The 26,411-nt window shown below is 37.6% G+C and overlaps 1 protein-coding gene across 3 annotated transcripts in view; it reads right to left on the bottom strand.

The window, feature by feature from the left end:
* LOC139943823 (ras-associating and dilute domain-containing protein-like) overlaps positions 1 to 26,411 on the bottom strand; it is a 54,165-nt gene that overhangs the window by 25,256 nt on the left and 2,498 nt on the right. For 2 of the 3 annotated variants that reach the window (XM_071940652.1, XM_071940653.1), the window contains exons 3-4: positions 24,633 to 24,813; positions 238 to 2,219 (exon numbers count right to left, since the gene is read on the bottom strand). In XM_071940652.1, the coding sequence (XP_071796753.1) occupies positions 238 to 2,219; positions 24,633 to 24,813 (2,163 nt within the window). Of the gene's footprint in view, positions 1 to 237; positions 2,220 to 18,609; positions 18,805 to 24,632; positions 24,814 to 26,411 lie in introns of those variants that run through there. The other variant, XM_071940654.1, reaches the window with a different exon arrangement.

The raw sequence follows: 26,411 nt of genomic DNA, 5'->3' as shown, positions 1-26,411 counted from the left end.
AGTGAGACACCATTATAAAAATGTCTCTTCGCACTACGTGTTTCTTTTAGAAAGTGCACTTGGTTGCCTTCAAGTTGCATGTAAAAAAATTCCTAGGTGACCAGAACCTTAGTCTCTGCAATTATAAGTTATTTTTGTTTTAAATTGATATTTTGTCAAGGTTAGTGTTCATAAGATGAACTGTTATTTAAACAAATTGTAATCCCCCAACATTTTTACGATGAAAAGAAAACTTACCCATGCCAAGGACTGGATAATAGTAGCCACTTTCAGCATCAACGCCTTGGTCCTTTCTTGATCATAGTTGTATGCCGAATGCTCTATGCACATGCCCACTAAATAAGACAGCGTGAGTGTGAAGTTGTGCTTTCCTTCCACTAGCGCTGGCACGATTCCAGCAATCCCGTCCAGCACAGCGTCTTCCATCACCATCGGATAGGAGACTCGGAGTCTCTGGCTATCGGCAAAGTACTCACGAGCTTTCTTGGCTATGTGTGAGCTCGTGTGTTTTGGCAAGGCATTGTTGGCATCGCTGTTTGGATCAGACAGGGGTTCTGATTGGTTGGCGGCGGTTAAGAGTCTAATCATTTGGGACGGCTCACGGGTTTGCATCATGAGTGGATTCTTCAACAGGAAGAAGTAATGCTGTCCGATTGCGATCAGATCGTTGGCGCTGAGTTTGGTGGATCTGGTGACGGTACACCCGTTGACGAGAACTTTGGAGTCTCCAATGGGCTCTATGTACAGACTGCAGTTACGGTTGATGCTTGTGGACATGTAGTCACACTGGAGTAGAATTCGACAATGCTCTGGGTTGATGTCAGGAGAATCAAGCCCGATGTCCGTGCCTGAGTTTCCAAGAATGAGACGTCCCACGAGGCAGGCAACATCATCTATGGGATAGAGAGTCTGATCCGTCGCGAGGCTGTTTCCGTGAAGGGTCAGCAGGTAAGGGCAATAACGTGGGGGAAGGAGGTAGTTTGTTGGGATCGGTTCGTTGCTGCTCTCTGTCTCTTCATTCTCAGACTGACCGAGAGAGAGTCTCCTGTTCAGTTTCTTTGAGTTGATGTCCGTCTCAGAGGATGACAAGACTATCTTGGGGTCATTCTCCTTGTTTCTTGGCGAGTTGCATGGGCTTCCTGGTGTGCGGTTAGCTCTCGACAACTGTAACCGCTTTGCGTTGACATTAATGCCGTGTGTGATTGTGTCCACATCGCCAGATGCGATGTCGGCGCGACGCCTGATCTCAAACTTCCTGGCGAATCCTTCCTCGGGCTTCCAGAACGATTTGACGGTGAGGGGTCTCTCATCGTTGCCCATGACCCGCATGCACTCTGTTATCCATTCTTGCTTCTCCTCGCACTCATCCGTGATCCCAAGAACTCTTGAGGCTTTCTCGGGGTTAATCTTCAACGTTCCGATGACATCACACAGTACATACTCTCCGTAGGTGTCAACAGGCAAAGAGTATCGCTCCAACACCACCTTCACAAGTTCAACGGCAGAGGACTGTCCCGACGCGAGGACACTTTTGTAGGTAGCATTCGGGCAGATCTGGTCCCCAAAGACTTTCAACAACCCGGGCGCTGTTTCTTCAGTGGACAGCTCCTTAGTTTGCTTGGAGTTGTCACAGGGTTCCTTCTTAGTCAGGGTAATCCCCCTCTCAAACATACTCGATAAGGATCTGGCGCGAGATCTCTTCCTTAAATTCTTCGTGGATGTCTTTTGGCCATAGCCATTGTCCTTTTTAGTGAGCTTTCTGAAGGCATTTTCACCTGCCTGAAACTTCCTGATGAAGTTGGGCGTTTTAGTCTTGAGCAGGAGACCAGAAGTATCACCGTTGACGTTGACATTTCCTGCGCTATGATGTCGCATCGGCACTTTAGTAGGAGGGCTAAGCAAGGAGAGGCTGCTGGAGCTGCTGTTACTGCTCAGACTCACAGTGTCCGCTGAGCTCTGCTTTTTGCCATTTTTATTATAATGGCTCTTGGACTTCACCACTGGACTTGCCGTAGACACCGCCGCGGAGTACGGTGCGGCCAAGTCGCTGTTTGAAACACCGAAGAAACGCGAGAGGGATTTACGCTGAGATGGGGCGTCTGCGTCCGGGACGGCGAGGCTCTTGGGATTTGGCTCCATTCTGAGGATGAATCGCACGTTACGCTCACTGTGGATGGCAATATCTAGAGGGCGCTCTTCACTAGCCAGACGTATTTCATCTATGAGAAGACACAAAATGAAACAGTTATTATTATTTGAACCCTAGCATTAAATCGGCCCAATTCTTTTGGCTATGTGGAGGTAGGGCTAATTAAATCAGCCCTATAAATTCCATATTCAATTTGTCGTAAATACAACACACAGCATGACCTTTGTGAGAGCTTAAGCTGTTAAAGTCAACTTGCTTTGAACTTGTGTATATCTTGGCTGCACTGCAGTCACAAAACAATACACTAATTACATTTATAGAATGCTGTAACTCATCAAATATGGTTACACAGCGCTGAACAAAGCCAAGAAAAATCAAGCAATGATTTCAGTTATACATGTAGGTCACTGTTCAAACAGATGGGTTGTCACGGTTTCTACCATTTTCATTTGCAATTTTTTGCAATATTTCCAGATTGGTTGTATAATGTGATTATCAAGTGCAGGACGCGAATTCATTAACTTACAAAAACTGATCAATGAAGTATTTTATCTAGAAGTCCTTGAGGTAAAAAAAGAAACCAATTGCTTTTGGAAAATCCCAATTGAGGAACTGCATCAAGGCTTTTGATAATGGAGAAAAGAGAGGACACTAAGCTAACAAAGAAAAAACCCATCCCCATTATACAAAGTAGCAATTTGTAAAATGGATAATCTATTAGAAACACGCTCCTGTGAACCCGCTCAATTGCCTTGTCATATTATTACTCACAAAACCTCTTTGGCTTGGGTTAAGGATTACACGGGAAACGACAGGTAAAATATTGACCTCTTCTAGGAGGAGGAGAGGGTTATCTATTATTCATTGGTTATTGTAAGCTGGGTTTCGCTCTGTCTTGATGCGAGACCAATTACCATCCAAACTTTGGGGCTTTATTGTGAAATCCAACAACCTATGAAATTGTGTTTTATTGGTGGTTGTGTTCCAGCTGAAAGAGCTCAGAAACCGATCTTTTGGAATCATTTTAATTGAACTGGTAGGGCAAAGGGTTTGTTTGTTTTAGTTCCATCTACACAACAAACTTTTAAAAAAATCATGAAAGGCACTGGAGGTCTTTGGTAATTGTCAAAGACCAGTATTATCACTTGGTGTATCCTAACATTTGCATAAAATAACAAACCTGTGGCAATTTGGGCTCGATACCGTCATCGAAGTTGCAAGAAAAAAATGAAAGAAAAAACACCCTTGTTGAACAAATTTGTGTGCTTTCATATGCCTTAAAAAGGCTTCAGACCTTTAAAGTCTGTTAATATTTGAAATTACCTCTTTCTCAAAACTATATTACTTCGGAGGGAGCCATTTGTCACAATATTTTAGTACTATCAGCAGCTCTTCATTGCTCATTACCAAGTAAGTTTTATGCTAACAATTATTTGGAGTAATTACCAATAGTGTTCAGTGCCTTTAAATTCATTCCTTGTGCAAAAAGAGGTACCTTAAAAAATTAAGACAAATTTTACGATAAGTGGAACAAAACCACATCCACTATACAAAAATCAGTAAATGTGGAAAAGATTATCTTGCCTAGTAGTAAGGATGAAAAGGATAATGGGTAAAGTAATGATCGGACTTTTTTTGCTCTCCAATAATCATAGCGTTACTCAGAGGGACGTCTGGTTGTCTTTTAGACACCCTGTTATAAATTTGGAAAGCCTGTTTTATAATAACAGTCATTTATAGAGCACTCTTACACAAAGGGTACCACACCGCTTTACAAGAAACAATATAATAAGCGAATAAATAAATAAATCAATTATGTTGGAAGACAGTTGGTCCATCATTAGCAATCAATCATTGAACAGGAAAGGTTTGGAAGTTTCTTCAATCAATATATAACATTTATTTCCATGTTCACATCACATGGAGGCATCATCCTAAAAGCCGAGGCTTGTGGCGGATGTGCCCGTCTTCTCATTCACATGTAAATAGTTAGTAAACAGTTAGTAAACAGTTTGGACATGCAGGGTCAGAATTTCAAGAAAACTTGGACACCCTTTCACAAAATCTTTTTCAATTATAATGTGCGTCCGTTACACTCTTAGATACATTTAAAAGGCGTCTCTTTCTTTGCAGGGCTTGGAAAGCATCCAGCCCAGTTCCGAAATCCCAGGGGGTGTTGAACTCGCCACATACAAACACAATGAAAAGGTTATTCAGTGAAGATTATCCATGATTAGGAAGAGTGCTTCCACAGAGACAAACTCTCCTCCTCTGAAGACAGTTAGAATGAATGAGGATGGTCAGAGGGGTGATGCTTAGATGGTGAGTGGACCGAGGGATGAACAGGGGGTGTGTCGGTCAATATTCACCCTTAGGGAGGTACAAGAGAAGAGACAAAAACCCTGGATAATATGAATGACCGTTGTGTGTTCTTCATACAGAGAATGGATGTGCCACCCAAGGGTGGGTGTTTGAATAAAACAAGAGAGGGCAATGAGGGGGTCTTGTTCTGAAAGCACTTGGGGGAAAGTGGAACAAGCAGTGTCATACTTAGAATACAGGGGTGGATTTCACAAAGAGTTAAAACTAGTCTTATCTCGAGTTATGACGAGTTACTTGTCCTAACGTTTTACTTGTCCTAACGTCGGACTAGCCATACGTTTTTTTCATATATCCTAGGACTAGTCCTAGGTTAGGACAAGTCCTAACTTTTTGTGAAGTTGACCCCAGGTGCCATATACGAACTAAATAAAAGCAGGAGCCTGCAATCCAGATAGTACGGTTTGTTTGTTTCTTATGGAACCTCTGGAAACTCCCACGAGGGATATGCCAAGCTACAAATATTGGTTAACATATATGATTCTGAATTGCACAAATCAAGAAGTTGTGATTGAGTATATAGAAGACAATTTGTGATGACAAATTGACAGGTTGCGTGTGTGCATGTGTACGTGTTTTGCTGTCATTTAACAGTAAATTGAAGAAATCCACAAGGGATATACAGCTCTTCATACTTCGCTCGGCCCCTGCGGCCAGGTCTATCCACGACCGTTGGGATGGGTTAATCAGCTTCAACAGATTCTTGTTCGGGAAGTACGTCATGCGTGCCGTGTGAGTGTGATGCATGATTGGACTGAGCATTAACCAATGACCGTGCTTTATACGTTTGCCCATCCCAGCGCCTTTGGTTAAGGCAAGGCGCTGGGGCCAAGCGAACCCTTCGTACACGCTGCACCAACAATATCTGTCTGGTTTAGAAGTAATCTTGAAGATTACAACTTTGAGAAAATGGAATTAGCTGTTGCAAACTGCTTACCAACCAAAAGGTATAAATGAAACAAAAATTATGTTCGACCCTAGCAGAGTTTTTCTCAAAGGCCTTTCTCTTAACTTTGATGTTATTTAATTAATGTTTGTTTATAGGATTTGAGGCATTGCATGGTGGGGTATCAATATATATTGGTTTGCGGTTACACCATGTGTGTATATCTACTTGCCAGGTAGAGTTGTTCTTAGGGAACTGTCTTGCTTATTCTACTGCCGTGGAGTAGAAAATCGGAGGTTCGGGAGACTTCTCAGTTCTGAAAAGAACTGTCCTGCTTTATAACTATTACCAGGGCGGATGGTATAGAAATTTGACTGGACTACTACTTTAGCTTATAGGATCGTAATAACTGTACTGCCGCGGAGTCAGTTCGGAATTGGTCTCAACGTTTCGACTAGCTTGCTCCAGTCATCGTCAGGAGACTGCAAGACAGTTCCCTAAGAACAACTCTACCTGGCAAGTAGATATACACACATGGTGTTACCGCAAACCAATATATATTATTTAAATGTTTGTTTCTTTATTTGTATAGATTGCAATGCGCTTTTGCACATATGTATGGTTACTCTATGCACAATGGACACAGATATTTTGATACTTTTTTCATTTATAGCATCTGAAGAAAAAAAATGCTGCAAGGGCAGACACATTATCTGAGCCTTTGTAATTGTTTCCATTTATACAACAAGTCATTAGGATTAAAAAACAAAAAGAAAATTTGCTCAGGCCATAAACAATTTTTTTTGTTTCTTAGTTCTATAACAATTTAAAAGAAGTAAGTGGATTTGATGGGGAAAAAACAACTTAATGAGCATAAAACTCTTGTAATTTGGTACTAGGGCTTCTGAAAATAGCTCAGTCATACTTTTATGGATTTCAATGATTAAAATTCCCCTGTGATACAATAAATATTGGCACACTATTCTTATTATTATTGGAACAAAATTTTCAAAGAGCAAATAGAATGTTCGGACTGGATTTCAGAGACAAGTGGGACACATTCAAAAATATATATATTTTTTTTTTAATCCCTGAAACTTTTTTCAACTTTTCAAAAAGATATTTCGATTTATTTAGAAGTTGTTTTTATTTTAGCATAAAATAAGGAGATGTTACTCACCTTATTAATTTGAGAACATTAAATATTTGGTAAATTTAATACATAATACTGCAGGGTATGCAGGAAACAAAAAAAAGTACAAATATACTTTCTAGCACAATCAAAACACAACTTGGTTTCCTTTAGCCTTGTGTAACTTTCAAGAAATCCGTTTGCTGGCCAAAAAAACAAAAACAAAATAACAGACAATTAAATCCTGCATTTCCACAGCCTGTGTGAAGCTTATAGGCTGTAAAATTGGATGGTTTTATTTCCTGAAAGGCTCTATACTCCGAACGACTTACAAGGGTCGTTGATTTGTAAAGTACTTCACAGAATCACTCGAGTTTGAAAGATTCGTTTACCCCTTGCTCATTCACAGAGCTGCCAACATTTGCATCTTGCAATCAGGGAGACTTTGCCCAGCAATCAGGGAGATATTCAGAATTGTTTTCAGCATTAGTGAGAAAGTTTCCATAATTGGAGAGATTCTCACTTGTGTGTTCATCTGAACATGGAAAGATAAGTATAATGTCAAAGAACTTCCTGCATAATCAGAGAGTCGGCGGGGGGGGTCTGCATTCAAACATGAGGCGGCCCATCTCACTGTTATCAGTGAACAGACTTCAGTGAACAGACCACCTCACTCATTTCTGGACAATATCACCAACTAAAAACATTCCTTTTTGTCAATTTTGTTTCATATATTTTTTTATGCCAAGACTGTACTGTATAGTTGTGACAACACTTTCACATTACTTGTGCCAGGAGTGTCAAGTTGACAGGAAGGGGGTGTTACAAATTGCCATTAATTTTATTTATTTATTTGACCTAGCTGTGATGATTAACCATAAAAGTAACAACTAATAAAAAATTGTTAAATTTTGGATCAGTTATGAGCTTTTAAAGTCACTGGACACTTTCGGAACAGAACAACAATTAAAAGTTCACAGATTTACAAATAACTTACAGGGTTTACAGAAGGTAATGGTGAAAGACTGCTCTTGAAATAATATTCCATGAAATGCTTTAATCTTTGAGAAAACATTAAAACAATTATCAGTTCTCGGTATCGAGAATCAGATTTATTTTTAACACATGCCATGACACTGCAAAAACGTGCGGAAACAAGGGTGTGTTTTTTTCTCCCGACTCCGATGACAGATTGAGCCTAAATTTTCACAGGTTTGTTATTTTATATATAAGTTGTGATAAGGGTTTACAGAAGGTAAAGGTGAAAGACTTCTCTTGAAATGTTGTTCCATGAAATGCTTTACTTTTTGAGAAAACATTAAAACAATATCAATTCCCGATATCGAGAACAACAAATTTATTTTAAATACATGTCGTGACACGGCGAAACGTGCGGAAACAAGGGTGGGTTTTCCCGTTATTTTCTCCCGACTCCGATGACCGATTGAGCCTAAATACTCACAGGTTTGTTATTTTACATAGATGTTGTGATACACAAAGTGTGGGCCTTGGACAATACTGTTTACCGAAAGTGTCCAATGGCTTTAACTTGACTTATGTATCAAGAAGTCACCTAGAACTCACAATTTTGATGTGTACATGGAATCGCCATACGCTTTTGGACTTGGGGCAGATTTCATAAAGCAATAAAATTCATCGCAAACAAAAATTCAAGACAAACTGTCACTATTACCATAGTGATTTGTATTGTGACATCACACTTTACTAAGTAACTACAATTGATTTGCAGTTGAACTCATTCTTAGCTAATTGTGAAATCGCAAATGGGCCCCAGAGCTGCATTCTTGGCATGTTTCCAGGCTGCGTAAATTTTGCCTCAATCATCAATTTGAATATTCATCACCTCAACTCAGTTTATCGCTAGGGGAAAACACAGATTCACTCATACCATGAAGCATCCTCCATGCATGAAGTAGGGATTCCTTCCTCCACGCTCATACTAACTTAACACCCTCCATTTGATTAAACCCATCCCATCAGATATCACAGCTGCTGTGTATTTACCAACAATTATTTGCCTTTCATTTCGACGAAGAAAGAGCCTTTATATTTCGTTCAATTATTATCAGCTTATTGATCGGATCATGGCATCTTGGCTAGACTAGTGGTCAATCTAAAGTGCTTAGGAGACAGTCTTGGATTAATCGTCTTATCTCGATCAAGATTGCTGGTATGATTGTCTGATTGACTGGGAAAATATTTCCTGGAGAAAATATTGACCCAACATCATAATTGACAGGTACAAAGTGCACACAAGTCGATGATATTTGGTCAAATTCAAGCAGATAATCTCTTTTGCTCAGGATTAAATATTGATTACTTGGGATGTAACAAAGGATTAAAGGATGCGTTGTCAAGCTCTGACGCCCTTTCTTAAAAGTAAAAGCTCCAAATTCCGTTAACATAAAAGCCACGATTTTGAATGGTTGAACCATGGAGGTAGGTTGAACTTACTAGCCACATAGAGTTACAAGAGACCATTAGTGGCTGCAAGTGGCTTGTTCCAGATGCAAACAACCACAATAATTACTTACTTCAGCTCAAACAAGAGGGTAAAAGAAGGGTATCAGATCTAATTGACATTATTTTTTCCAATATTTCTGAAGCTTACACAGAACCAACAAATCTAAAACAAAACCATTTGTTTCTGAATATATGAGGCATAAAACCAACAGGATTAGCAAAGTCCTTTGGCATAAACAGTGATGATTATGAAGAGATGAGCGACCTCGAAGGGATTAGAGTTAAGAATGATAAAAACAGCAAAATGGATTTGAAATAAATGAACAGTACAACAACCCTACATATAAATAGTTCATTAGAAACGGTAACCAGCTTCCCCGTTAACAAGAGAGCAGTTTAGCCTGTAGTTTAATTTGTGTTTTTTTCCCACAATTTTTACAAGGACTCTATATTCCAAAATGAGTTTACCCAGTCAGTTTCCCAAGTGCTTTGAATGTTACTACATTTTGTAAATTTGGTTGTATCATGAACTTGGCAGTTACAGATTGAATTGCTCCTGGTTGGCACCCCCAAATAAAGATATTGACAACAGAGGGAGAACCGCCAAAGCGAGGGCTAGATAGCTCAGTTGGAAGAACGCCGGCACGTTAATCTGGGGGTCATTGGTTCAAACCCCGCTCTAGAGTGGGTCGGGTAAACAAATATTTATTTTAAAGCCCCTCTTTAAAAATAAGTTTCTAAAGAATTTTACATGACTGAGTGAGAGTTAACAACTTTGAACATTAGGCCTATAGCCCCCCCCCCCCCCCCATCCTGAAGAAAAAAAATGTTACATGAACGCTAGACAAACAAAACAGTTGTCTTTTCAGTTTTTAAAACAACTCATATTTCTACGACAGAATTTGACTGGATAGAAAGAAAACAAATACAACTATAGAGACGTAACATTTATGCTGGTCCAGATACCTAAAGAACATAAATAAAATCCAGATTTGTGTGTGTCTATACTTCATTGGATTAGTGCTGCAAGATCATTAACTGCAATTTCATAACGTAATAATAAAGAGGTCATATAGCTTGGTTTTACCCTTACACTGATATGTGAAGGTAAAAATAAATTACATTTTTTATCCCGATGCAACAATAACATCTATTAGATCAAAAGGTCATTAAATGAAAAATCTGAATGAATTTGAGAATAAAAGAATGTTTCTTAAAAACTGAATATTTTTGGCCAAACAAAATACTTTCTGAATAGCACTCTTGATCAATAAACCCCATTTACCAGGAGCTACAAAATATGCGGAAGCAACTTGATGAAATCCATACAAATTTGCACTCATGCCTTTATTATTACAGTCCTGAGTCGATGAAGTAATCATTGAACTTGCCACGCAATTTGCTGGTAGATGTAGCTTATGAGAATAAATCAGCATTTTGTGATTACACAACACTGTCCAATGGTTGATCAAGTCAATGGTAATACACATTTCTCCATGTTTATTGCAACTCAAGAATAGTTGCAGGGCTCAAAGTTAAAGTAACACGTTGCCTTGGATCGGACGAGTTGGTCTGTAAAAAGCGTTTGTAACCGTTTTTTATAAAATGCATATGGTTGGAAAGATGTTTTAAAAGTAGAATACAATGATCCACACAAGTTTGCCTCGAAATTGCGTGGTTTTCCTTTGACTGTGCTAACTATCGCGGTCGGCCATTTATGGGAGTCAAAAATTTGACTTCCATAAATGGCCGACCGTGTTAGTCGACGTGGTAAAAGGAAATAATGGGAAAACCCACTCTTGTTTCCGCGCGTTTCGCCGTGTCATGACATGTGTTTAAAATAAATCCGTAATTCTCGCTAACGAGAATTTATATTGTTTTACCGTTTTCTCAAAAAGTAAAGCATTTCATGGACTAATATTTCAAGAGAAGTCTTTCACCATTACCTTCTGTAAACCCTGTAAATTATTTGTAAATCTGTGAACTTTTTTTTTTCTGTACCGAAAGGGTCCAATGGCTTTAAGGGATATCTGTACACATTGTGATTTGGATTGTGAATGAAATGAAACTAATGGCGAACTCAAAAAATAAAGCTATCTGTAGTCCACAGAAGTCATTCACCATACTGGAAAGGAAGTAAACACCATTGAAAAACAACTACCTTTTTTGACATTTTATTTTCATTATCAGAAACATTCTTCCTGTTTGGCAAAAGCAAACAATGTTTATCCAACAACAGTGCTTTTCACCAGGATAGACTTTTCAGAAGTACACAGGGAAGAAAAAAAGGGGGAAATAACAGTATAGAGTTCACTATGTACAAATCATGAACAGGTCCTCAATGCATTAATAGGAAACTGAATACAGATGCAGTGGATACTGCAAACCCAGGAATCGGCAGCTAAAATTTCTGCGATTGTGTGTTTAATTTTTTTTTTATATATCCTCTCAAGGATTTAATTTATTTGTTTTTTAACCCGACACCAATGTTGTATTAAGCATTGTATTATCAAAAGAAACAGAAGAAAAAAAACACTCAACAAATAGCAAAATGAAATCAAAATCACTGACAACAAAAATACAAACTTATACAAAATTATGCTGAGATGTAGAACTGCTGACATCTAAAGAAATGTAAATAGCAAAACTTTGGTTCTCTTTTAAGCAGTACGCCCTGCACTTGATTTGATAACTTGAAGATAAAAAATGAGTTTACTTGTCCCCACAAAACAGAACCACAAAGACTTCTTAAAACTTAAGCCCTGTATTTTCCTCTCTCTTTTTTTTTGTGGGAGGCGGGGCCTTTCATGCTTGGGGGGGAGTAAAGGGAGGAATGACGGCAATCAAGAAACCGCGAATAGAGCACGTTTTAAAAATTACACTCTGTAAGGAAGGAATCTAATAGAAATTCATGCCCTCGATGGCTTCTGTCGACATTCAATTTGTTGATATCTTGGCTTTTACATCGGACCCGAACTCTTACCCTGAACGTCAACACAGAAATCTAATTACGTTTCAACCCAGGGATCTGCCAGATTTCTCCCCAAGGCTAGCTAGCGTTTGTGGATCGTGGAGGCATTGAGGTAAACGCTGTTATTGGAATTTAGAGTCTCATCAAACCAGAGATGTTTTTCGGCGGACAAGAATAGAAGCCAATGGTTTGTGGAAAAATAAATCGCAATCAAAACGTAATTTTGATCTTACAGTAAATCAAAATGTAATTGTTAAAGGGAGGGTATACCTTTGGGAATTAGTCCACAAATAAATGCCCATAAAATCTTACTTGGTAAGAAACACAGCAGCTGTTGATAAAGTATTTCATTTTGACAAATGATTCCATCCTAAGGAATATGGTTCTAGAGAAAGGAATAAAAAAAACAAAATTAAACTTGAAAAAGTTTCATGCAGAAACATTCTTCAGGTTGTGTGTACATCTTCCTGCATGGACATAACAACTCCAGACTTTCAGCAATATCACAAAAACGCTACCACCTTTTGAGGTGAAATTTTCACAGGTTATAATTTGATTGTATATCTACATTCCCCCATATATGATTGAAACAAACGATTGGTTCCAACAGCCAAAGACACACTTTGCCTTAGACTTGTGAACAAGTCACTAAATGTCTGTCGCGGTGATAGCGTTCAGAATCTTCTCGCGATTTCTGCGGTATGCTTGCTAGACTGCTGGCCCGGCGAGACTACTGCTCTCACGACTAGTCCTTTTTAACGGAGAGGAAGTCGACAACCAGTAGTTTGCACGAGAGCAGTGATCTGGCGAGAGCACCGCCACAACTCGACTATCTCACTGCGGCAGACCATTAACAACTTGTCCACAAGTCTAACTATATTGCCTTTAAAGGTGTATCATTATGTTGTTGTTGCCCTGTTGCAGTGAAACCAACAACAACAAAACCAACAACAACAAAACAGTTTGTATTATTTGTCAGGAATTTTGTGACTGCTCTTGTAGGGCTTCTTCCAAGTGTGGCAACCAAAATACGCAGGAGAAATAGATAGTTGTTGGTCTTCAATCATTTTTATCTTTAATATCTTAAAATGTGGAAAATAATGGCAAAGCATAATTTTTGTGGTCATCAAATTGCAGTGAAAACAACAAAAATAGTTTGTGTTTTTCAGGAACTTTCTGAGCAATCAATATTAGGTTTCTTTTAGTTACGGCGATCAAAACAAGAAAAGGCGATTTCAGAAGTCGCCCCCAAGGTTGGAAATTTGTCTTCTGCGTGTTTCCCCTTCTTTTTTTTGTCAAGTTCATGCACTTCAGAGATCCAATGACTGCCAATGCAATCATTACAAACTTTGCTCAGAGAAATCAGGAGGAAGTGGCCACCAGGAATAACTCCAGAGATTGCATCACAGAGCATTTGCAATCAATAATGTTCCTGGGCCCTTAGGTGGGCCCCGGATCAAAAAGGCTTCATGATCAATAACCCCCGATGACCTTTAACTTTTAAGTTGGAGAACACTGAATGCAATGTAGAGTTAGTAGTGTAGTCTGTAAAAATTGTCTTAAGGGGGTAGATCATAGATTGTTCCTAGTCAAAATTTTACTTACATACATGCAATTATAAAAATAATATTAACTATAATAACTTGGGGGGGGGGCTAATCATCCTCACTAGAGCTAAGAGCTGAATTGCGAAGGAAGCGGCTACAACGTGTTCGAGAAGCAGGCATGCAAGGGCGCCTTTGGCTGCCAGTCACATCAAACCATTATGACCACGGAGCACAGCCAAGATCAAAAGTGGAAAATCGGATGGTCTAGAAAACCCAGGTGGCACAGCAGAGAACCAACGCACAACTCAACTCACATATGGCCCTGGCTGGGAATCGAACAGGGGTCACCTTGGTGAGAGGCGAGCGCTTTACGCACAAGCCAACCATGCCACCTTAAAAATATATAATAAAAGTCATATGTGTAAGGTTCAGTTGAACACAGTGCCTACTTGTTGAGAAAACGGGAAAGTACACCAAATCAATCCATGTTTAGCAAGGTTAAAGGTCGTCGGGGGTTATTGAGCGTATGTGTACAAAAAGCATCTCTGGCCGCAGCAATTGCCAAGGGCCATCCACCCACAATCACGCAGTAAGCATAAAATCGGCAGTTAAGAAGCTCCATGACATTAGGCACAGGTTTATGATTTATGGCAAAACTAGTCTCCATGAACCATTTTGAATCAATAATAAGACGTTGCTCTGCTGGTCTAATGCTGTAATTCAATTACAGATTTAAATCCTTCTGTATCTTTTAAATTGGAGTATAATCCACTACAAGTCTCTAGACGCTGTATCATGACTTTAACAGTTGCGTACAAATCTCTGAACTAAATAACGTTTTTATTTTTTTATTTTTAGTACATGTGTTTTTGTTCACCCATAATTTTTATCTGAGCAGGGAGATGGAATAGTATAATAATAGTATTATATTTATTCAAGTGTGATTGCTCCAGGTTTTTTTTATCAGGAAACCCTTTCAAATAACATTAAGAAACCCTTTAAAATTACATTTCTGAAACAAGAAAATGCAGGCTTCTTTTTTACAATGACTTTTACTGCTTCCTGCAGATTTCTTTTTTTTTTTTACTTCAATCCCTTGTAAAAAAATCAGGTTGGTTCAGGGGTGCCTCATTTCACCTTTGTGGACCCCGGTTCGAATCCCACCCCAGACCAGAGTTTGCATGTGGATTGGGTTTCCAGTCCATACCTGATTTTAGGTAGGGACTGATTGGGTCCCCCCCCCCTCCTCATTTGGAATAAACAGCTGCGAGTTTTTAAAACTGTATTGTATCATATAAAAGTTAAAACTTAGTTATAACAAATTTCCATGCATGGGTATATTTTTCCAAAAAAGAATTTAACTAAAATTGGGTTTCATAAAAAATAAAGTCTTCAAGTTGTCATCATGTTTTTGAAATGCGCAAGACTTACACAGTCTACACCAGAAATACCTTGCACTTTTTTGTTTGCAACAAGGATGAATGGACAAAATGCTGTCAATGTCTAACAGCCAAGAACAAATTGCATAAATATTTATTGCTACCAGGATTGTCAACTCTCATTGACCTACAACTGTTGATGAAATATATTCATAGCCCCCAAGACAAACAATTCTAAGCACTTGTTGAAGTAGAAAGTAAATACAATCGCCAAAATGGTTCAAAGAATGTCAAATTAAAAGCCAATGGTAATTACACAGACTGTGTGATCCCATTCCGTTATTGACAATCTAATGAGTTGCCCTTCATATTTCAAAAGTGTCACCGTTAATTAAATTCTAAAAATCAATTAACTGCGAGAAATGGGATCTGTAACATTGTCACAAATTTCTCTTGTTGTAACTATTGTGTCTAATAATGGGAGCCATGGTAATTTAAGGGTTTTATCACAACCACAATACCCTATGACAGGCTTTCAAATATTAACAAATCACTAAATATACGATTACTGTCAATAAAATGAGACTGAAAGGACGGGTGGATTCAGTATCGGCAATTTCCTGAAATTCTATTTTGATGTGCTGTCATCATTACTCTGAGTGGGCGAAAGCATAAAAGCATGGTAACAAATTGTCAGGGTCACCTCACTGTGAGTTTACGCTCTTGCCATGGTTTGATATGGTCTCTTATCAAGTGTAAAGATCCATTAGCAGGCCTGATCAATGTTTCACTGAGGCAACGGAGGCAATTGCCTCAATGCCCCTGGTCATTGCCTTGAGGCAATTGCCTCAATGCCCCTGGTCATTGCCTTGAGGCAATTGCCTCAATGCCCCTGGTCATTGACTTGGTGCCCTTTGAATGTGACAATAGAAATTTACAACTTCCTCATAGAGGCGCCCTTTAAAAAATGACTTGGTGTCCTTGCTCTTTCAAGAAAGAAGCATCAGGCCTGCAACATGAATTTACACTTTCCTCTTAAAGGGAGGTACACGTTTGGTAATTACTCAAAACAAATATTTACTTGGTAACGAGCATTGGAGAGCTGTTGATAGTATAAAACATTGTGAGAAACGACTCCCTCTGAAATAGCATAGATTTTGAAATAGAGGTAATTTCTCACTAAAATAATAAAAGACTTCTAGCTAGAAGTCTTTTATTCCTATCTGAAAGCACACAAATTCGTCCAACAAGGAAGTTTTTTCTTTCATCATTTCCTCTCAACTCCGATGAACCAATTGAGCTCAAATTTTCACAGGTTTGTGATTTTATGCTTATGTTGGGATACACCAAGTGAGAACACTGGTCTTTGACAATTACCAAAGGTGTACCTTCCCTTCAAAGGTCAGGTTATGGATTGGTAAGTAACAAAAAAAAGAATAGAGAATTCCCTATAAATAATAATAAAAATGTATTTTTACTGCGCCAATTCCAGGCAAACCTGTTCAAAGGTGCATGACAATGAATGATGAAAATATTAAACCATTAAACCATCTAGGAAGTACACAATAAAATATAAAAAACACAGTGTTTAAAATGCAGAGAGCCGTAAAAATTTGTTAAAGAGACAACCAAAATCAAAGGCTCAAAAGTGAGGGAATGCAAAACAGATCAAAGGCGCAATGAACAATAAAAGGGTAAACCAATAATAGCTTTTTTCTTTTAGATTTCTGAGGGTTGGTTTCGACTTATCAATTGCTTTTCTAACATTTAACCCAGCCGCACACAAAGGCTTGAAGTACAAAAATAGTCTTGTCTCTTAGAAAATCAAACTAGCATTCTGACTGAGTGCTTAGACAACAAAACAAGACCAACCACACTGCAACAAATGCCCAATTAACCATTCTAAGATAGTAGGATTTACAGTCCGCAAAGAGCGCACATCACCCACTTTACGTAGCAATCACACACTCCAGTAAAAACAAACAGGATTTCTCAAGCTTTCTTTTCTGTGTAAGTGAGTTTTAAAACCCTGGCGTTTTTACCAGTAGCACTTGAAGATGAGTCGGTAGAACAGATCAAAGATACAGGGCCTGGGGGGTTCTTTAAGTACCCCTTTAAGCTCATCTTGAGAGGGCATGGACTGACTCTGTGTTTTTTTAAAGCGCTTACAAGATGTTCGCAGAGATCAAGTTGCTTGTTTGTTATAAGCTTTTAAAGAGCATCTAAGTTCGCCTGTATTATAACACTTTTGACTGTTTAATTATTTGAATCTACTTTCTAAAAATAAATTAACCACAGAATATTGTTTATTCTAAAAGCAAGATTAATCCACATTGTAATTAGTGTGTAGGGTATTAACATTTTGCGAGGATCAATTTCAATATTGTATAGAACAGGGTGCAGCCGTCGATTTCACAAAACTCTTCCTAACTTAAGACTAATCTTAGGACTTAGGACCAGTCCCAACCCTGCACTGTAGCATGCAGACCTTAAGATTAATCCTAAGTTAGGACGAGTTACTCATCCTAACTCGAGATAAGACGAGTCCTAACTCTTTGTGAAATCGACGGCAGCCCACTTAATAAAATCCCCTAGGATACAGTGCAAAACGTAAATATTAAACAATACACTGCATTTTTCACAAACAGAATAAAAGTCATGCCCCAACTTGAATTCAAGTTTGATTTTGAGAGTTGAGGTCAAGCAGATGACATAAAAATATTGATTGATGACCTGTCTAGCTGTCAGTCTAATGAAGTAGGGCTTACAATAATTTTAGTTCATGATATATTATTAAACTTTAAAGAAAAAGCATGAGATTAGCAAGATAAAGATTTTTTGAAAGTTTTAATCTGAAATCCAACTGATTGTAAAAAGTACAAGATAAACATTTCTGTATGAAGAACTGTCAAAGTCAAGCGGACAGTTACAAGCATGCAATCTGTAATTTTACCAGAAAGAGAAAATAGCAAAATTCCAGTGGTTTTGTATGGTGTTTTTTTCAAGTTTGAATGTCACAAATGACAATTTAAAAAAACGAGTAATTCAGCTGATACGAGGAAAAGTTGCAAACATCATTTGAAGTGCTTAAAAATCACTGTTGCATATTTTGATTGTCACAGTTTAAGCCCAATACATTATAAATGTGTTGTTTTCACTGAGACACGACGGCCTTGGAATTTGATGCATACTGTACATGATGCGATAATCAAGTGTTTAGTCAAAGCAGAAGTAACCACGCATGTAACTACCCTTCCAAAAAAAACAATGACCACCCCATTGCCTTGACAGAAACTACAAACCTGTCTCGTTTACATATTCATCAATATTTACTTTAAAAAAACAAACAAAAAACACCTCACAAGTATGAGCACGCCATAAAATAGCAGACAAACTATTACAAATATATATTTTTTTAAACCACTGCCACACAATTTGAGTGTTTATATTAGATACATTTAAAAAGTTACAATGTACACAATTTGTAAACCAATACATGGTGCTGTGTAAATGAATAGGTCTCATACATCATAAACGTAGCGCCACATAACCTTGCAGGAAAACACTGAATATTTGAAGCGCTTTGAGCATCACCGATTGACAGATATGAGCGTTATATAAAAAGCCATCATCTATTATTCATTTACAACGGAAACCCCAAACAGTAAAAATCCAAACTTACTGATCTGAAGTTAGAGTGATTTTTCCTCCGAGCCAGACAGGTAAGTAAATCATCCTCAATATCGACTGTGTACAAAACTCAAGTCTTCAGGATCCTTCAATTCATCAACAATCCATACAATGCCGTCTATGCACCTGGCTGTCTTCTGGACAATAACGATACTTAAAAGGTTATGGGGACTCCAGTGTGACTGGTCTTCCCCTCGTTGTGTTCAATAATGACAATCAATAGTGGTCCACACTGGATTAAATAGCACAAACTTTAGGCTCTCCATGTCGTGATGACAGAGGGCAGGCTTCTGTTTTTTTGGATACTCATTAAGCTACAGTGGGTGGTTGCATTTTGGTGTTTATATCCGAGTAGTATTGGTTATGAAGGGAATTCCCCTGATATACAAACAGACTAATTATGGAGGGGGCCCAGAAAGGGAAGAGGGAGAGAGAGTTGTAGGGTTGTTACTAGATTTTGTTACCACAGATCCACCTTTGAAATAAAAATGTGTTGTTTATAATTAGAACATCTTATGGTCGTTAGACTAAGCTTGCAACAAACCAGATACAATTTGGGGTTGAACAAATTAACAAGAGCGAGATTTGGAAGGACCCCTGGATTAACGTGTCGATGCTCCACCAACTGAGCTATATCTAGACCTTTATGTTGGCAGCCTTCCTATTTTGTCAATATCTTTGTAATTGTGCCACTCAAAAGCCATTCAACTTGTAACTGACGCATATGCCAGGTATCACACAAGCCTTATGATACAACCTGGGTAAGGGACAGTACTCTCTGAATGTAAAAAAGTGAACAAGCCATATGAAGGACAACTCTTTTTCAAGTGGTCTTCCACTCTTTTAGATTGAAGTTTGCATCTTTTTGAGTGATTTTATTCACTCTGTCCTGGAGTGAAACCCCTCTTAAGGAGTGAAATAACCACCACTCTTTTTGAAGAGCCGTATGGAGGACAGCTCGAAAACTAAAGAGTGCTGTTTTTCACTCTTTTACATTTAGAGAGTACAGGGTAATTAGGGATCACCTTTAGGGGAAGCAACTTTTTATTTAACATTCAAAAGTCACATTTTATCAGTACCTGTTACAAATAGATAATGTTTTCTCTAAAATTTTGTACACAAGTATATCAGGTTTATTTTGATCGCAGTAATCGAAATAAGCATGCATGCAGTTGTGACGAGGGGTGTCACATGCTGCTTTATATGAATGAATTTAAAGGAACACGGTGCCTTGGATCAGACAAGTTGGTCTATAAAAAGCATTTGAAACCGTTTGTTATGAAATGCATATGGTTAGAAAGCGGTTTTAAAAGTAGAATACAATGATCCACACAAATATGCCTCGAAATTGCGTGGTTTTTATTTTACCTCGTCGACAAACACGGTCGGCCATTTATGGGAGTCAAATTTTTGACTTCCATAAATGGCAGACCTTGTTAGTTCGCAAAGTAAAACGAAAACCACGCAATTTCGAGGCAAATTTGTGTAGATCATTGTATTCTACTTTTACAACATCTTTCTAACCATATGCATTTTATATAAAAAACGGTTACAAACGCTTTTCAATGACCAACTCGACCGATCCAAGACAACGTGTTCCTTTAAATGAATGAACACCCTCTGAATATCCAAGCCACTGCCAGAGCATACATTTAAAATGAAACTCAGACATTAAAAAAAACTTGTGACAAAAAAACATTACACCTCACCCCCACAGTAACTACCTGTTAGGTGTACATGTTTATTTATCTAACTTCATATTTATTTATATTTTGTGGAAGTCCTGTTCACCTCTGCACCTTAATCTCATTTATTTTTTATTAAAGTCTCAGCAATTATTATGTGTACTTTCTCAATGTCTCTCATTTAGGTAAGTATAGTTATCATGACTTTACTTTTTGAGAAAACATTAAAACAATTATCAATTCTCGATATCAAGAATAACAGTTTTTTTAAACACATGTCATGACACGGTGAAACGTGCGGAAACAAGGGTGGGTTTTCCCGTTATTTTCTCCGACTCCGTTGACCGATTGAGCCTAAATTTTCACAGGTTTGTTATTTTATATACAAGTTGTGATGAACGAAGTGTGGGCACTATTTACCGATGTTGTGTGATTGCTTTAAGGTTATAGTATGTTAAAGCAAGCATACATCAATTCAAATATTTATTTGGTCCTTTAAAGGTCCTTTGTAGCAGGGATTCAGAATGGAAAAATAGAGAACTCTCAGTCAATGGTTGATAAGGAAAATGGCAACAGATATCCACAAATGTTGCCAAGGGGAACGGGATAAACACAAGCTACGGGTACGGTAGTTTTGCTGGACGTTGAAGTGAAGGGGAGGCACACTTTTGTGTGTACAACAGAGTAAACGTGAATAACAAATCCTTTTTCAATCAATGCAGAAAATCCCTTTTATAAGTAGGCTGAGGTTGACTAGGGTCAGAATCAAGTGGTTTGGAACTAACCAGTTTACAAATTGAAACATGAAAGTGGTGATAACCCACTCTTTGGTAAGGCCAAATAAAAAATAAAAACCAGTTGATCGTCCCGCCCGCATCCTTTTGGGGGGCCGCTTCCTTTTTTTTAAATATTTTTTAAAATTTTTAATAAACCTTTTAAAGAAAAATCCAGCAGGACTGGCTTAGGGGCTTTTCCCGAATCTAACGTGATGCTCTCGAACACGTGTAATCGTCTTTTTCATAAAACAAAATTAGTTAATGCTTACCAGCAAATCTTTTTAGTGTAATAATCCAACCCTGTTACCCGGGTCCTCATGCGACAAATAGTAAAATAAGTTTGTGGTGGGTTCAAACTAAAAAATTTGTGGCATGTTTGATTTGAAATACTAAGCGGCCATCTTGGGGAAAAAAAAAAGGGGGGGTTTTGGAAAAATCCGGATGATCAACTGGTATTTTTTTAATTTGACCTAAAGAGTTTAAAAACTTGTGTTACTAAACAAATTTTGTAGAGCCGAAAAAAATAGTCAGTGGCAGTGTTCATGTTTTCTGTTTTATGATCAACCTTTACATGTAGGCCCTAAAAAAAACCAGCTCATTAATTTTCGTTGGCATAAAACCTTACTTGGTAACGAGTAATGGGGAGCTGTTGATAGTATGAAACATTATGAGAAACGGCTCCCTCTGAAGTGACATAGTTTTCAGGAAATGAGTAATTTTCCACAAATTTGTTTTTGAGACCTCAGATTTAGGATTTGAGGTCACAAAATCAAGCATCTGAAAGCACACAACTTTGTGTGACCAGGGTGTTTTTTCTTTCATTATTATCTCGCAACTTTGACGACCAATTGAGCTCAAGTTGTGCTACCTCCATGGATACACCAAGTGAGAAGATGGTCTTTGACAATTACCAATAGTGTCCAGTGTCTTACAAGTACATTTTCTTTAAAATTACTTTATTTCAGAGGGATTTTTTTTTACAGAATTGTGAAAATAGATAACTGTTTTACCACTTTCCTCTTAGACTAAAACTAAACAATAATTTTTATATCCAAGCCTGTATTTAACACTCCATGCAAATTTTACCTCATTGCTAATTAATTTTCTACGAACTTGAAACTATTAAGAAGCATGTTTCCCAAACAAAAAGGAAATTTTTCTCCTCCAAGGGAATTCCACGGGATAATTTCATGAACTTGGATAAAGCAGAGATATTTCCGCAAAACTCACATCAACATGGTTTTCCCTGAAGTAGTTGATCATCTCTTTAATCTGACATGTGGTAGACATTCACCAATCAATCATAAGTTGGATCATGCAAAAGCCAATAGTTTAGATACTAGGTTGCCTTTCACCCCAGACTAAACTAGGTTCCAGTGGATAGGTGTGACATCAACAAACAAACAATTGTGAATAGATTGACTCTACACAAAGCTCAGTGTGTAGAATTAATACTCATCCATCACTGACAACTAAAAAACTCACTGAGTATAAGTATTCGGTGTCGGTGAGTGACCCCCACTTTTCATGGGGGCAAGGTTTTGTGTCTGAAGAGTTTGTGAGAGTAACTGACTGAAAATATACAACTTTAAATGGATTGTATCTGTTTGGATGGTGTAGATATACTCCATAAAATAATCTATTCTGGGAATTTGTTTTTGAAGCGTGAAAAACTGGTAGCGTTTTAGAGATAATGCTTGAATATATTGTGGAATACACAATCTTGGAAGCATTACTGTCAGTAAAACTTCTTGATTCAAATACTTGGGGTTAAACAAATTTTCCATAACCTTGGTACTCCCAAATGAACAATTTGTTATCCAAAGTTGTTGTAACTCTTAACCAGGTAATGTTTCATTGCTATTCAGTTTTAGAGTATTTACCAAACATAAACTGGGCCCCATTTCATAGAGCTGCTAAGCAAGCAAAGTTGCTTAGCATGAAATTTCTTCCTTAATAAAAACAGGATTACCGACCAACTTTTCATTTGTTGCATATTGCTTGTTACTGGTATTCAGCTGTTGTTTGCTTATCCTGAAAATCACTGGGAAATTTAGTTGGTAAGCCAGTTTTTGTCATGGCAGAAATTTCATGCTAAGCAAATTTTTGTGCTTAGCAGCTCTATAAAATTGGGCCCAGACCCTTTCAGGGAGGTTAAACCTTTAGTAATTAGTCCAAACAGTGATGGCCACAAAAAACTTACTTGGAAAAGAAGCACTGTAGCTGTTGAAAATGTTGAACATGTTAAGAAATGATTCCCTTCTAAGTTAAAGTGGTTTACGAGAGATGGATTTTAAAAAATGGCAATCTGAGAAGGTCTCCGTATGAAAAGTTTCTCGGATTGTGCATTATGGATTAATCTTCCTCTATAGACATAACCGCTCAAGATATTCAGAACAAAACAGTCTCCCTTATTTACTCAGTAAAAATAAAACAAACAACCAGGACAAGTTCTTATTTGGGCAATTTTGAACTCAGTAGTCTCCTAATTCCTGATATCTATACAGCAATACAACATGGGAACAGTTTGCACAGCAAAGTAAATGGTATCACTTTTTAAAACCAATATACAAACTACAAGGTAAGCTTCTTTAGTAGCAAACTGTTAATTATGTGATTTGGGGCATTGTATATATCCCTCTTTTGTTGTAAGCCTTAGACCATCAAAGACTTTCTTTCATGCTTATTGAACAACAAGAATGCAACATAGAAAGGACACAGACAGAAGGGAGTGGCCAGGATCTTTTGTTGGTAACAGTAAAGTGTCCATAAACCTGTGGTTTAGAAAGGGGCACAATGCATTCAGTAGTCACACCACTTTGATGTTAGTGGATTTACTGGAACTAAGCTGTGTCTTACAATGGGGGTTAGTGGTTGACAATGAGGAATGCTCTTTTAACAGGTTTACGTGGTTTGGAAGTCAAATTTAAATCTGGTAAATAGCTGTATACACACACATTTAATTCTATGATTTACAATGCCCTTTTTTCTGAGAATATTTATGAGAATGATGGGTTCAAAAGGAAATGCATTTATAAAAGCTAAATACAAGCAAGGGGCAGTGTAAACCAAATAGTGGTCTTAAAAATGCTTTGATAATGTAGTTTTAAACCCATCAAAAAAGTTATCTGGCAAAGAAAAACCAATGTATTATTTTCCTTTAAAATCTTAAAAATTTAGTGTGAATCCCCTCTTGTATTATTTCTAAACATATTTCTTCCCCGACTTCAATTTGTAACAAATCTTTTAAATGTGTTTCCATTTTGAAATGTTTAAAATTGTTGATGAAAAGAAAACAAATAAATTGTTCGGTTAATCACCATTGTCCGACAAAATTACAAAATATTTTGTTTGTCACATAGAACTTAAAAGTTTTTTAGGTACACTTCTTCAGAACAAATTTAAAGCTTCTTCAAGCCAGTGGATATAATCTTTTAAAAGACTTCAGGGCTAGATTGTTATTTCTCATTTTAAACCTGGTCCTGTTAAAAAAAACATACTGGTCCAGACCGTCCAGTTAAACTTCAAGACCTGCAATCTTTACAAAAACTTACCCAAGTTGTGGACTTGGTATATGTTGGTCCTCCAGCGTCCGTTCTCCAAGAGATTGAATTTCTCCCTGAATCGTGGCATGAGTTCTTCAACGGTTGTCTGACTCGTTAGCCAGATGGCCTTGGCCAGTTTGTTGCCTCCATCCTCAAAATAGAACCTCAGCGCTCCAGCAAATTTCAGTCCCTGTTTTGAGTAGAAATGACTTCTGTAAAGCAAAATTTGTCTTAAATTGATAGACCTTAACTTAAATTGTTTTTTTTTTAGTACGTTTTGAAATGTATAAATACAATACAATACAGTAGCATACAAAAAGGATGTATACAGCACTCTTATAAAACTACAGCACAGTGATATAGAAAGGTTTGCGGTAACACCATGTAATGACTATCTCTAATGAGTTGGGGGTTCTGAAAAGAACCGTTGGTTTCAACTCGACGTTTCGATCAGTATGCTCTGATCGTCTTCTGGAGATAAAAAGGACAGTGCTTAACAAACAGAATAACAGGATAGCAAAAATAAAGGAAACAAAAAGTAGGAGTCAAATAAATGAGTTTTAAGAGTTTTCCTGAAGGCTGCCAGTGATTGAGTATGACAATTTTATAATGTAACTTGTAAGGTAACTTGTTCCACACAGTTGGCAAAGCAGCACAGTTATACCTATTTTTTGTCCAAGCATAAATACAATTCTTTGTGTGAAATTTGTTGTACGTTACTGGGTCTTGATACTAATTTTTGTATTTTTACAAATAGTAGTTTATAGAAATAACAGTATTGGAATCAGTTTAGAGGTTTCACTTCCCCATGAAATCAAAAGGCTATCGGCAACTCCTTTTTTGTTCTCTACAATGCTCACTGCTCACCTTGGGAGCTAACTAGAATGTATTATCCCAAAATCCATCCATCAGTCTTTCATTAAATCCTATTTTGTCTCATTGTCCTTGCGGTGGATTTCAATGACACGTATTGACGTGAGATGACTGCAGTTTTTATCATTTATGGCTCATTGATTATCAAATCTTTTTTATCTAAGCCGCGTGTATCTCCTGGTTGCGCCTTCATTCACATGTTGTAAAACTTTATCTGATTTGTTTCTGTTGTTAGCGACCTCCTTTGACAAACCTAGCATGACCCCTTTTTTTGCAATTGTAATCCATTAATTACTTTTGGTTTACTCTATAAAAAAATCAATTCTAATCTCTGCATGAAAAGTCAGGTAGATTTACTCTCTATTAAGTTGCCTTGATTCCAATGTGGTTAGTGGTTATATTAAAAACGTTTGCATCCTGCTGGGTATTCAGCGTTTTATACCCTATCCTGAAATTTAAATAAGTGAAATAAAAAAAACAGCTATCTAGAACGCTATCTTGCAGTGTATTTCATAACTTTCTTAATGTCTGAATATTTCCCAGTTTGATGGCTTCAAATTTGATGAAAATCTTTACTGAAAACATCAGTCTTACAGCTAGGAGGTTTCAACCAATCAAAAACAATACTTTTTACAAAAGACGTTATACCCAAGTAGTTATTAAACTTTATTATTTTTTTCTTTCATCATATATTTGCTAAATTTATTAAAGAAGGAAATTTGGTTTGGAATTAAAAAGCTAAGAGTAAGCAACTTTATAAGTATTTATAAAAACACTGATTGCCATGCTTGTCTGATTGCGTTGTGTTCAAATATCTGGACTCTGTCATGTAGTTCAAGGAATATTTGCGCTCTAAGGCATTTTCCAAACCTCGGCTTTGGCTATGGCTTGGCTCGAACTCTACATCAATTTTGA

This window comes from Asterias amurensis, chromosome 11 (assembly GCF_032118995.1).
Source record: "Asterias amurensis chromosome 11, ASM3211899v1".
Classification (NCBI taxonomy): domain Eukaryota; kingdom Metazoa; phylum Echinodermata; class Asteroidea; order Forcipulatida; family Asteriidae; genus Asterias; species Asterias amurensis.
Note: the sequence above shows the minus strand (reverse complement) of the source record. Positions and strands in the feature narration are given on the sequence as shown.